Source organism: Nansenia antarctica, assembly GCF_963989245.1.
Source record: "Nansenia antarctica genome assembly, chromosome: 7".
Taxonomy (NCBI): domain Eukaryota; kingdom Metazoa; phylum Chordata; class Actinopteri; order Argentiniformes; family Microstomatidae; genus Nansenia; species Nansenia antarctica.
Window position 1 is genome coordinate 6,958,107 of NC_137677.1, and position 11,124 is coordinate 6,969,230.

General features: G+C 43.0%; 2 protein-coding genes across 2 annotated transcripts; both read left to right on the forward strand.

Moving 5' to 3' along the window:
* Window positions 1-1,993: 1,993 nt before the first annotated feature.
* Window positions 1,994-3,557, forward strand: uqcr11 (ubiquinol-cytochrome c reductase, complex III subunit XI; the record flags this gene model as incomplete). The annotated part of the gene is made up of 3 exons (XM_080536040.1): window positions 1,994-2,055; window positions 2,620-2,763; window positions 3,377-3,557. 2 exons carry the CDS (start codon window positions 1,994-1,996, stop codon window positions 2,738-2,740), a joined length of 183 nt encoding a protein of 60 aa, XP_080392166.1. The 3' UTR covers window positions 2,741-2,763; window positions 3,377-3,557.
* A 799-nt stretch (window positions 3,558-4,356) lies between these two features.
* mbd3b (methyl-CpG binding domain protein 3b) lies at window positions 4,357-9,430 on the forward strand (the record flags this gene model as incomplete). Its single annotated transcript, XM_080536415.1, has 8 exons — window positions 4,357-4,370; window positions 6,233-6,289; window positions 7,314-7,473; window positions 7,720-7,857; window positions 8,040-8,130; window positions 8,275-8,452; window positions 8,825-8,980; window positions 9,271-9,430. The coding sequence occupies 7 exons, from the start codon at window positions 4,357-4,359 to the stop codon at window positions 8,973-8,975; spliced, it is 789 nt and encodes a 262-aa protein (XP_080392541.1). The 3' UTR covers window positions 8,976-8,980; window positions 9,271-9,430.
* Between the last annotated feature and the right edge of the window lie 1,694 nt (window positions 9,431-11,124).

Genomic DNA, 11,124 nt, shown 5'->3' on the forward strand with positions numbered 1-11,124 from the left:
TCCCAAATTCTGGAGGTACTCTGTGATGATCCTGGCTCTGTGGGGGCGAGCGTTGTCATCCTGGAGGATGGAGTTAGGTCCCAGATTCTGGAGATATGGGATCGCCACTGGCTCCAGAATATCATTCCGATATCTCACTGCATTGAGATTGCCTTCAATGATGACGAGTTCTGTTTTGCCTGTGAGAGAGACCCCACTGCCCCCATTGAAAGGGGTCACGAGATCTGTGCAGTAATCTGCATAGCGTTCTCCACGCCGTCTCCACACTTTGATCCTGCCATCAGCTTCTGCAGACTGAACCTTGATTCATCAGTGAACATGATGTTGCCCCACATTCTTAGCTTCCACTGTCGGTGCTGCCGACACCAGCGCAAACGGGCCTGACGTTGAAGGGCAGTCATTGCAGGCTTCCTGGCAGCCATAGGACCCGGGGAACATAGGACCCTTTTTCGGAAGCGGGGAACATAGGACCCTTTTTCGGAAGCGGGGAACATAGGACCCGGGGAACATAGGTACGCTCCCCTTATAAGCACGAAGACCGACCATGTGCAGTCTGTTCATCACTGTCTGATCAGAGATCTGTCTGTGGTACCGTTGTGCAAATCTTGCCTGTACATCTCTGGAAGAAAACCTACGGTTCCTCAGTGAAGCAAGGGTGAGGAACTGGACTTCTTGGGGTGTTGTCTTCCTGGGACGGCCACTTCGTTGTCTGTCTTTGACTTCTTCTTCGGCGTATGGGTTGTTGTTTCCTCTCCACTCCACCAGGCTCTGGCCCGAGGGGCTATACCCTTTTACCACCCCGGCTATATTTCTGGACACCCCTCCAGAAGCCATAAAGCCAGAATGTCTTTGACTTCACCAGTCTCATGGAACTTGGTCCTAAGTTTGGAAATGGTACCAGGGGCTGACACCAAATAATGCTGCCACTCTGCATACCGGAACACCAGCTTCCACTTGGCCTATTGCACAGGCCTTAGGCTATCCTGAAGGGACACACAAACTCAACAAAGTTGCAGGACACATGCACACAAGTGCTGTCAATTAAGGTGCCAATCAGGTGCCAGGAACACACCTGCCAGCACATGAAGCTCAAAAACGAGAGTGAATACCAACGGAAGAATATTGCAGGGGATTTGGCAAAAAAAAAAAATTGGGGGGGGGCCGCTACCCACACAGTTAGCGGTGTTGCTCATTCCACGAATGCATGATCCGTACAAGTTGTATCTCGTTGTAAAGGTGACTAATCAGGCTTTGCAACGATATAAAATACAATACCAATTGGTATTATTAAAGGCAGGGATGCAAACTGGTGATGGCCCAAAAAGGTGACAAAATAGTTTTTTGCCTGAATACAAAGAACATTTATGAACATCGTTGACCTATTTTGAGGTCAAAACGGCTAAAAGGTGACAAGTTTGCACCCCTGGGGGAGGAATAATCGACCGAAATAACGTTTCCGAATTTTTGGGGGGGAGTTTATTAAGCACACATTCATCAATTCATACATTCATTAATCATTAAGGAGGCATCTGTAAATAAAATAGGCCTATGTATTGGCCCCTATGACGATTTTACGAGGTGCCTTGAGAGAAGAGTGTAGTGAATTCTGGAAATGTACCGTTCTTTAATAAACAAGGGTTAGAAATGTACCGTTCTTTAATAAACAAGGGTTAGAAATGTACCGTTCTTTAATAAACAAGGGTTAGAAATGTACCATTCTTTAATAGACAAGGGTTAGAAATGTACCGTTTCTTAATAAACAAGTTTTTTTTTTCCAACTGGCATTTACAGTAGACACTCGTGGGGTCCTCGACTAACCAAGCGGCCATCTGTGGCCACCAGACACGCCCTCCCATTGGATCCCGAGTCCAGACAACACCCTCCCATTGGATCCCGAGTCCTGTCAATCAAGATCGATAACTGGTTACTGGCAGGGTTGCCAGATTGCGCATTTCACGCTGGAGGAGCTTCTACTGAGGGAAGGTCAGGAAGGATGATCACCAAAATACTCAACAAGTTCGTGGGGGCTAAATACGTCTCCATTTCACGGACGTGGTAAGTTGGGACAAGTACTATTATTCTGTCACTTCATCAACATTATCTGGAGTTTGTCTGGCTAGCTTATCTGGTTTGTCTAAGCTAGCTTGCTTGCTAACGACATTGGATGCGTTCGGAAATCTGCTCTGGGAATCTGACCAGCACTCATGGAGTGCCTCTTGTCCAATCAAATGACACGGTTCCCTTCGTGACGCTGAAGCCAGTGTGCGCTCCGGGCGCTCTGAGCGAGTTTACGAATGCAGCCTTGGTTAGCTAGTTAGCTGTTGGCTTGTTATGATACTTATGATAAGTGTATCTCTGGCCTCAGGGTAATAAGGGTTACGTTAGATTGTATTTAAAGGCATATAGAGAGCAAAAGTAGAATTAAATGATAAAAAAATAAAATAAATAGCAGACGCCTTTTATCCAGATCGATTTACAATTACTCCACAATGTGTAGCCTAGTGTAAATCTCACCAGTAGTGGTACATTCCATGGTGCAAAGTGTGATAGCCCTATATGTCCTCAAGTGACTAAATCTGGGTGAATCTTCGTGTTTTCATGCTCTCCTCCTTTTCCCAGGATCCCCAACATGGCTTTCTGGGGGACAGTGGCTGGAGTGGGCCTGATCCACGCCACAGACTGGAGACTGTTCCTTGATTGGGTCCCCTACATAAATGGGAAGTTCAAGAAGGATGAATAAGAGACACAATAAGCCACAGAAATGTAAGTGAAGTGAATGTAGGCAAGACTAATGCTGAATTCCAAATAAATGATATATATATATATATATATATATATATATATATATATGTGGGTTCATTCAGAATGAACAGTTGTTCAGCTCTGTAGGTGTAGTCTATCAAGTGGCCAACAGGTGGCACTGTCTGTAGAACCCCCCACCACCACCAACAAGTGAATGTATTACATAGTTCATACACATGAGACAGAAAGTCTCATTTCTTTTCTTTTTTTAAATAAATGAATGGTCTTTATTGTCATTAATACAGTACAGGTACCATACAACGAAATTTAGGAGGGGGGGCTCCCCTGGTGCTTGGAAAAAGACTAAAGACAAGAGGGCCATGGGTAAAATAAAAAAGGGGAAAGAGCTGGTTTACATAAATAAAGGCTATGTACACTATCTACTATACTATACTACTATACTATACAATAAAACACTGTGCTGTACTCTATGCTATGCTATACATATCCTAACTTTTCCTATATCTGAACCTTATGTACACAAGGGTTGTCATATTGCACATTTTGTTTTGCACATATTGCACATACAACACATATTGTTGCACATGAATGAATGGACTCTGTCTGTCTGCAGGATCAGGACTTGGGGAAGGTTGTAGGTGGAGCTCCCACTCAGCGTTGGTGTGTCGAGGCGTCCCACTGACGAGCCAATCAAGTGGGGCTTGTAGCAGTTTGCACTAAGAAGGGATGTCATGTTGTCAAATTGAATTATGTTTTGTTCCTATGGTATTTATGTGAATAAATATTTTCCTTTACTCGTGAGTCTGTCAAATTATTCTGAACATTGCCAATAATTCAAGTGTTTGATGATGGACAAATGCTGTTACTACTATTTCAGTGTTATATTTCATGATAAGACAATAAAGAACATTGTGCTTGGTATAGTATTTTATTTTATTTTTTTTACCCTAACCCAATAAATTGACTTAAGTGTAAAAATGCTTCAAAATTATGTTGTCTGGTTTTTCCCATAAGTAATTTGTATGCATGTATACAGGGCCATAGACACATCGATCTCAGACAGGACATTTTTTGTCACCTGGAAACATTTTAAGTCATTAATTGGTGATTGATACATAATTTGAGAATAAGTGTGGATTTGGTCAGATAATGTCAACGTAAACACAGCCAGATGTATTTCCAGATTCTTCGGACAGGAAATTGACTGATTACACTTGCTTACACTTTAGTGAACATAATAACTTTAACATAATAACATAATAACTTTTAATGAACATGCACTGACTGAAGTTTCCAAGGGCTCAGTCACCCACTCACCTGGATCACAAAACACACATTGTTGCCTTTCCTTTTGTTACATGTTAACCAACTGGATGCAAAGCTACTTTTTTTTGTTTTGTTTTGTTCCAAGCCCCCCGTCGATATCTATTATTACCAGTCAGCTATTAGTCTGGGGTACGATTCCCATTCCCAGTCTGCGGGGATAATGCCTTTTCATTTCTCTCATCGGAGGGGGAGGGGATTGAAAGAGGAGAGGGGAGAGAAGGGATTTAACAGCGAGAGAGAGGGAGAGGAACCCAGATAGTATGCGAGATGGACAAAAACGAGTAAGTAGGCAAATCAAAAGAAATAATGCAAGGTATCGTCTGATGTGTCTACTGTTTCTGTGTTCGATGTGCAAATGTGTTGTTTTGGGAATGCAAAATGCACTGTTGCATTGGTGTTTAGGCTACGGTCGTTCAGGGGGTTTGGTGGTCTCGAGTGGGTCTGAAATCGCAGTAGCCTCCAGTAGTCGGATTCCAATCCGAGTAACTATTCTAACATGTTACAGTTCAGTTTTTGTTATAATGATATTTTTTAAAATTAAATAAAAAGATGTCTATTGTGTTAGTCATTTATATAATTATCTTTGTCTAGTAGAATTTGGTAAGACAATTGTTCATTCTTGTTGTCTTAATAGACTAATTGTTTAATAAACATAGCATATTTCTATATATCTAATAGGCCTATAACCGGTTTTAATATAAGTTAATTTGATGAACTAAGCCTTTTTGGAAATGATCATGTTATAGTTTTGTCCATTCAGAAAAGCAGGTTTCTGTCCGAGTGACAAGGGAGCATTGTCGTGATGGAAGCGACTCCCCCAGCATTCTCACATTTCACCTAGTGAATATAGTCCCTGACATGAAACTTATATAAACTTAAATCATATCTACAGTCACATATACTCCTAAATCTGATTAAGCTTATTGTGTACCTTTAAACTAGCGCACCTAATAACCGCGGGTCAATTTCAATGACTTTGATCACCGGGAATCGGTGTTTCTCAATCTCAATAATACTGTCCCTATGTCTTTTCTTTGGCGGATGTAGACACTCGTCGCCCCCCCTCCCCCGAGACAGGCAAGGTAGTGACGCGTCTAAAGGTTTACGTACGGCGGAGCGATCTGAGGGGTATTCCATCAACATCGCTAAAAGAAAATCCAGGTTTTAGTCTACCAAGTCTCGCGAGAGTTCCTAAAAAAATATCCAGGCACATCACATTCTGATAAGTCTCGCGAGAGTTATCAAAAATAAGCCAGGATTTTCCTTTAGCGACGTTGATGGAATACCCCCCCTGCTCAACGACAAAGAAAGAGATGCGATATCGTCGGTTCGGGGGCACACACACACACACACACACGCCATATGTCATAGTAATAGACAAATGATATTAGTATTATTATTATAACAGAGCACGACATTTTTATCCTAAATATATAAAAAAAAGAACCAAAAAAGAACTTCAACGGATTTATAAAACTTGCGCGAGAGAGAGAGAGAGGGAGTCATGGAGGATTCGAACCGGGGTTCGTGCGCGGCTCTGCCCCGGGGCTGGCACATGGAAGAAGTGACCAGAAAGTCGGGTTTGTCTGCCGGGAAAAGCGATGTCTATTATTTTAGGTACTGGAAGTTGGAGAGGGGAGAGGGGGGGGGGTTGCTTGCTTATCATGCAAGATGTTACTGGGCTGGGCTGGTGTAAGGGTTGGGGGGCTGCCTGGGTGGGGTTCTGGATGGAACTCGGGGTGGAGGGAGGGACCTGGAGACAGAAAGTTGGGGAGGAGGGCTATGGAAGCATATAGCTGACTTAATTCAAATGCTAATGCAATATGAGGTGGAACATGCAATTGCAATCTCATATTGCATTAGCATTTGAATTATGTCAGCTATATGCTTCCATAGAGGGGGGGGTGTACTGCTCTATTTGCGGCATCAGGGGTTAACTAGGCCAGCTTTGCACTGAATTGTTGGATAAGGAGCTTGTGCAATGTAAACCCAATGTTTAAGGCCAAACAGGACAGGGCCAGACGTTGTTGGAACAAAAGCCTATAATCAGTCAAGCTCAACCCCAATGATCACATGAGAGAGATGTGATACTGTCTGCTACAATATCTGATATGGCAACACTTTGGCACATCCTTTTTTTTAGCAGAGGTGAGGAAGAGGAGGAGGCTGAGCAGAGACGAGAGAGGGGGTATAGTTTGTGGTACCGTATTATATTATAATTTATTATAGTGTCTCTCTTACCCCCGAATGTTCATTCTGTGGTGTGTATGCGCACGCACGCACGCAAGGCTGAGTTGTGTGAGGCAGATTGCATGAATCTGAAAGCACGACGTTTCCATAGTGTTGTCCAATCAACCAATCATATACAGAGTTGGCCTTTTTTTAAAAACACACATTTTAAATACAAATTTTTTTTAAATCATTGCATCAACTAAATGGTGCCTATCCTGTTATAGTAACAACTGCAGGCGCGCAGGGTGGAATTCTGAAAACAATATTTCCAATCTAACATTCGAAATTCGAACACTTGATGGGCCAACCTCGCCAGTGATAATAATAATAATAATAATAGCCTTTATTTGTATAGCACTTTCCCTGCAAACGTTGCAGCTCAAAGTGCTTTAATCATTATATAATCATAATTTAGTCATTTAAAAAGGCCATATTAAAAAGATGGGTTTCATTCAGTGATGTTTCATTGTATCAAGTTTATCATTTAATTGTACAGAAATCCCAATACTTAACCCGGCTCAGCTGGTGAACGTGCACAGTAGTCTTATAGGTCGTAATATGACGTGTGTGTATGTATATGTATATGTATAAATATACATAAAGATAAATTATATCCTACGATTGAATTCGATGAATATAAAAGTATTTATTCTAGTATATTATAAGATATGGATAGAATTCTAGGATAGAATGAATATGATCAAACTCATTGTTCATCCATTGAACTCATACCATTGAGTTGTTCCAAGTGAGTTCTGCTTTGCTGTGTTTGGCTGTGTTGTTTTTGCATGTAGTTATTTTACATCGACTTTTTGTATAATGACTTTTGCTTGAACAATGTGGCATAGAAAGCGTTTGTTGTATTCTCTCTCTCTCTCGTGTGTGTGTGTGTGTGTGTGTGTGTGTGTGTGTGTGAGTCCTGTCTTACTCTTATCATCTGGTCAGTGACTCACAGCATCTCACTGTGGTCTCTTGTCTCTTACCTCGGCTAGTCCCACCGGGAAGAAGTTTCGGAGCAAACCTCAGCTGGCCCGTTACCTTGGCAACCAGATGGACCTCAGCTCCTTTGATTTCCGTACGGGGAAGATGCTGATGAGCAAACTGAACAAGAACAGACAACGGTTACGCTACGACAACAACAACCAGACCAAGGTAAGGCGGTTGGCCTCTTAAGGATGTCAATCTCAATCATTTTGCCTCATCTGGGTCCTAAACAGATGCATCATAATTTGTTGACATTCAGCAGCTTCAGAAAAATGAATAATGCAAAAAAATGCAAAAAAGTTTCACGACATTACCCCAGGGAGCCAATCAAGGATAACTGACGTATTTAGAATTGGAGCAGCGCCATGGCAACGTGTTGGTCAGCTAATGTTTCCTTCTGTGTGTGTTTTCAAGGGCAAGCCCGACTTGAACACATCCCTCCCGGTCAGACAGACTGCTTCTATCTTTAAGCAGCCTGTCACTAAGGTTACCAACCACCCCAGCAACAAAGTCAAGACAGATCCACAGAAAGCCGTCGACCAGCCAAGACAGGTAAACAGCCACTATACCATCACCATACCAGCACCTGATGAAAAACAGCTCATATAAAATCAAACCATTAGAAAGGATTTTAAGAAGGACGCTGACATCGGATCTATGTTGTTATGATTCAGATAAATATGAGGTTTAAGTGCGAGTGTATTAAGTTAACCCACTGGTCTTTTTGTCCACAGCTCTTTTGGGAGAGGAAGCTGAGTGGTCTAAATGCTTTTGACATCGCAGAGGAGCTGGTGAAGACTATGGAACTGCCCAAGGGCTTACAAGGTGAGACTGAGGAGCACTGGTGTCTGTTTACAAAAAAAACAGCAGCTCTGCTGCATCTTAATATTTCCCTTGACTTCTCATTGACTTTGGTCAGGTTGTGGTACTCAATGTTCATGATTATGACCTCCTCTCTCCTTCATCCAGGGGTCGGCCCAGGATGCTCAGACAAGACCCTCCTCTCAGCGATAGCCAGCGCCCTGCACACCAGCTCGGCCCCCATCACCGGACAGCTGTCTGCAGCCGTGGAGAAGAACCCCGGGGTGTGGCTCAACACCACACAGCCCCTCTGCAAGGCCTTCATCGTCACCGACGAGGACATCAGGTACGCACAGACGCAGAGAAACCAGCCGTACAGTCCTGCGAAGGCCGACAAGAACCGACCGCAGAATCGCCTGCGGAATCATATCGCAGTGCCAATAAGAATCGAACGTGTGTTATGATATTATATTTGGAATAGTTTAACGCTGAGTGGAATACGTACAACGTACTCCTTAATTTCGTTGTTTGGTACCTGTACTGTAGCAATGACAATAAAGACCATTCATTCATTCATCAACGTACGTATATTGTGAGAGAGGGATTGGTATTGCCACGTTTTCCCGTGCCGTCCGTCTTCATTGTGTATAGTATAGTATGTGTATGATGTAGTATATCATCAACTATTTGTCTGCTCTCTGGACGGCGGGGAGTGTAGGAAGCAGGAGGAGCTGGTGTACAGCGTGAGGAAGAGACTGGAGGAGGCCCTGATGGCGGACATGATGGCTCACGTGGAGGAGGCCGCCGGCGAGGAGGAGGAGTCGCTGAAGGAGGACGGCAACAGCAACGACGAGATGGAGGCCGTATAGCAGAGGTACAGCTAGGAGGAGGTGATATGGAGGCTGTAGAACAGAGGTACAGTTAGGAGGAGACGATATGGAGGCTGTATAGCAGAGGTACAGCTAGGAGGAGACGGGCGTGGGTGACGCTTACAGAGATGGCTGTTTAGGCAAATGGAACCTGGGATGTACCTTACTTTCTCAGTGCAAGACTATTGGTATTGTAAAAGTAGATTGTAAAAATAGACGGAGTTATGATCTGACTGGACAGTGTATCTGTTATTTGTGACTTCAACAACCAGCTGTTTCTCTTTTTCTCCTCCAGGGCGTCGGGGAGTTATAGAGTAGTCTGGATGGGTTTGGTCAACACCTGCTCACAGGACCATGACCAATAGGAACCCTGTACCAATCCAACCAAAAGAACTGCCCACCCCTCCGCCATTTCCCCCCCCCCACTCCCTTCCTCATGACACCCTCTCTCAAGCTTTGCCCGTCCCCCCTACCTCTCCCACTGGATGGGACCACTGGAAGGACTTGGACCGAGCAATTCTGAATCAAATTGATTATTAGGGGAAAAAAACAACGATGTCTTTCTTTTGAAAAAAGAGAATGTCTCATACGATGTTGGTGGCGCAAAGTACAGTATGATGAATTATGGATTCAGTGTTCAATGGCGTAATTGTGTTTTTTACGAGGCGTTTTATGGATTTGCATATTACGCGACAATCACGTCAAACTCCCCAGCTCCCAAGAACACATTTGTCAAGTTGATTAGGAATGAATGCTTTGTATGTTTCTCATGTTGACTGGCTTCTGACGCACTCCACAGGGACAGATATTGAGACAGTATAACAGGATTTTGGTTCGTAGAGAGGCTATGGTAAGAGGGAACAACACACTTGTATCGATGCTGCACTCTAAATTCTAAAGCTTTCTAAAATTCTAAATTCTAAAGCACATCAGGTCGGGGATGAGTGTCGGATGAATGTTTCTCATGGAAATATCCATATTATTGTAACGGTGAGTTCATCCATATCCCTTACCCAGTATTGACCAAAGAGGGGCCACTTAGGAACGTTCGGCAGTATTCTGCTCTGCTGGCACAGTGAAGTATGTATTATCCAACTCAGCCATGTGGCCCCTTCACTGTGTTGGTTGTGAGGTTTCCTACCTCATAGCCATCGGCTACCAGGTCATAACATGGTTCTAATGGTCAACATGACGTAGAGGATGTGATGTGAACCCCTTCCCCTACTACATTGTGGCGATTTTATTACTTTTAACACTCATTGTCAAACAGGTGCTTACTGAAGTGGTCAGGTCAACATTGCCGTGTCTAGCCAATGCATGTTTTTTTTTACATACGTGTTTTAAAAAACGTTTTCAACTTTGTGTTGATGCTACTACACACCTGGCTGCCTCCCTGTTTACCCTGTGCGCACCGGGCAAGTGGTGCTAGATTGAGAGTAGGCTAAGTGTGGATTTTGTTTGAATAAAGGTTGGCTCTATTGTTGAGAAATTGAATAGAGTTTTGTACATTTACCCCCAAATTTCTCAATGAGATGTTAATATCAGATTATGAAAGGTCCCTATCTCACAGCAGCAGGCTGACTGCTGAACTGAATTTGATTGTGTTACTTAATAAAAATGTATCTGTATGTCAACTGGAGCACTGCTTCTTTTACTTACACGCACCTATTTTTGGGGGGTTCTGTGTCCGTTGATTTTGTTCAGCCAAGCTTGAGTTGATCGTCCTATTGAAAGTCATTAATTGCAGATGGGTTATTACAAGCCGTGATGTTAGAATTATAAGGTTCTATCTCCATTTTTGGTCAAGATTTAGTTTTTTACATAATCTGATCCATTAGGTGTTTATTAATGCCTGTGTGGTGTTATTTTTAAAATGTTGACATTTTTTTGTTAGAAATGAATACAATACAAAGGTTCCATCTCACAAAACATAATGGAATGTAAAAACTTTGACGCTCAATATCTCTGAACTGCCCTAAACGGAGATAGAACCTTATCATTCTAAGCTCACGATTATCTGCAAGTCTTGAATTCCAGCCTGAGTTTATGGAAGAGAGAGAGAGAGAGAGAGAGAGAGAGAGAGAGAGAGAGAGAGAGAGAGAGAGAGAGAGAGAGAGAGAGATCTTATACATCCCTGGAGATTAACAGT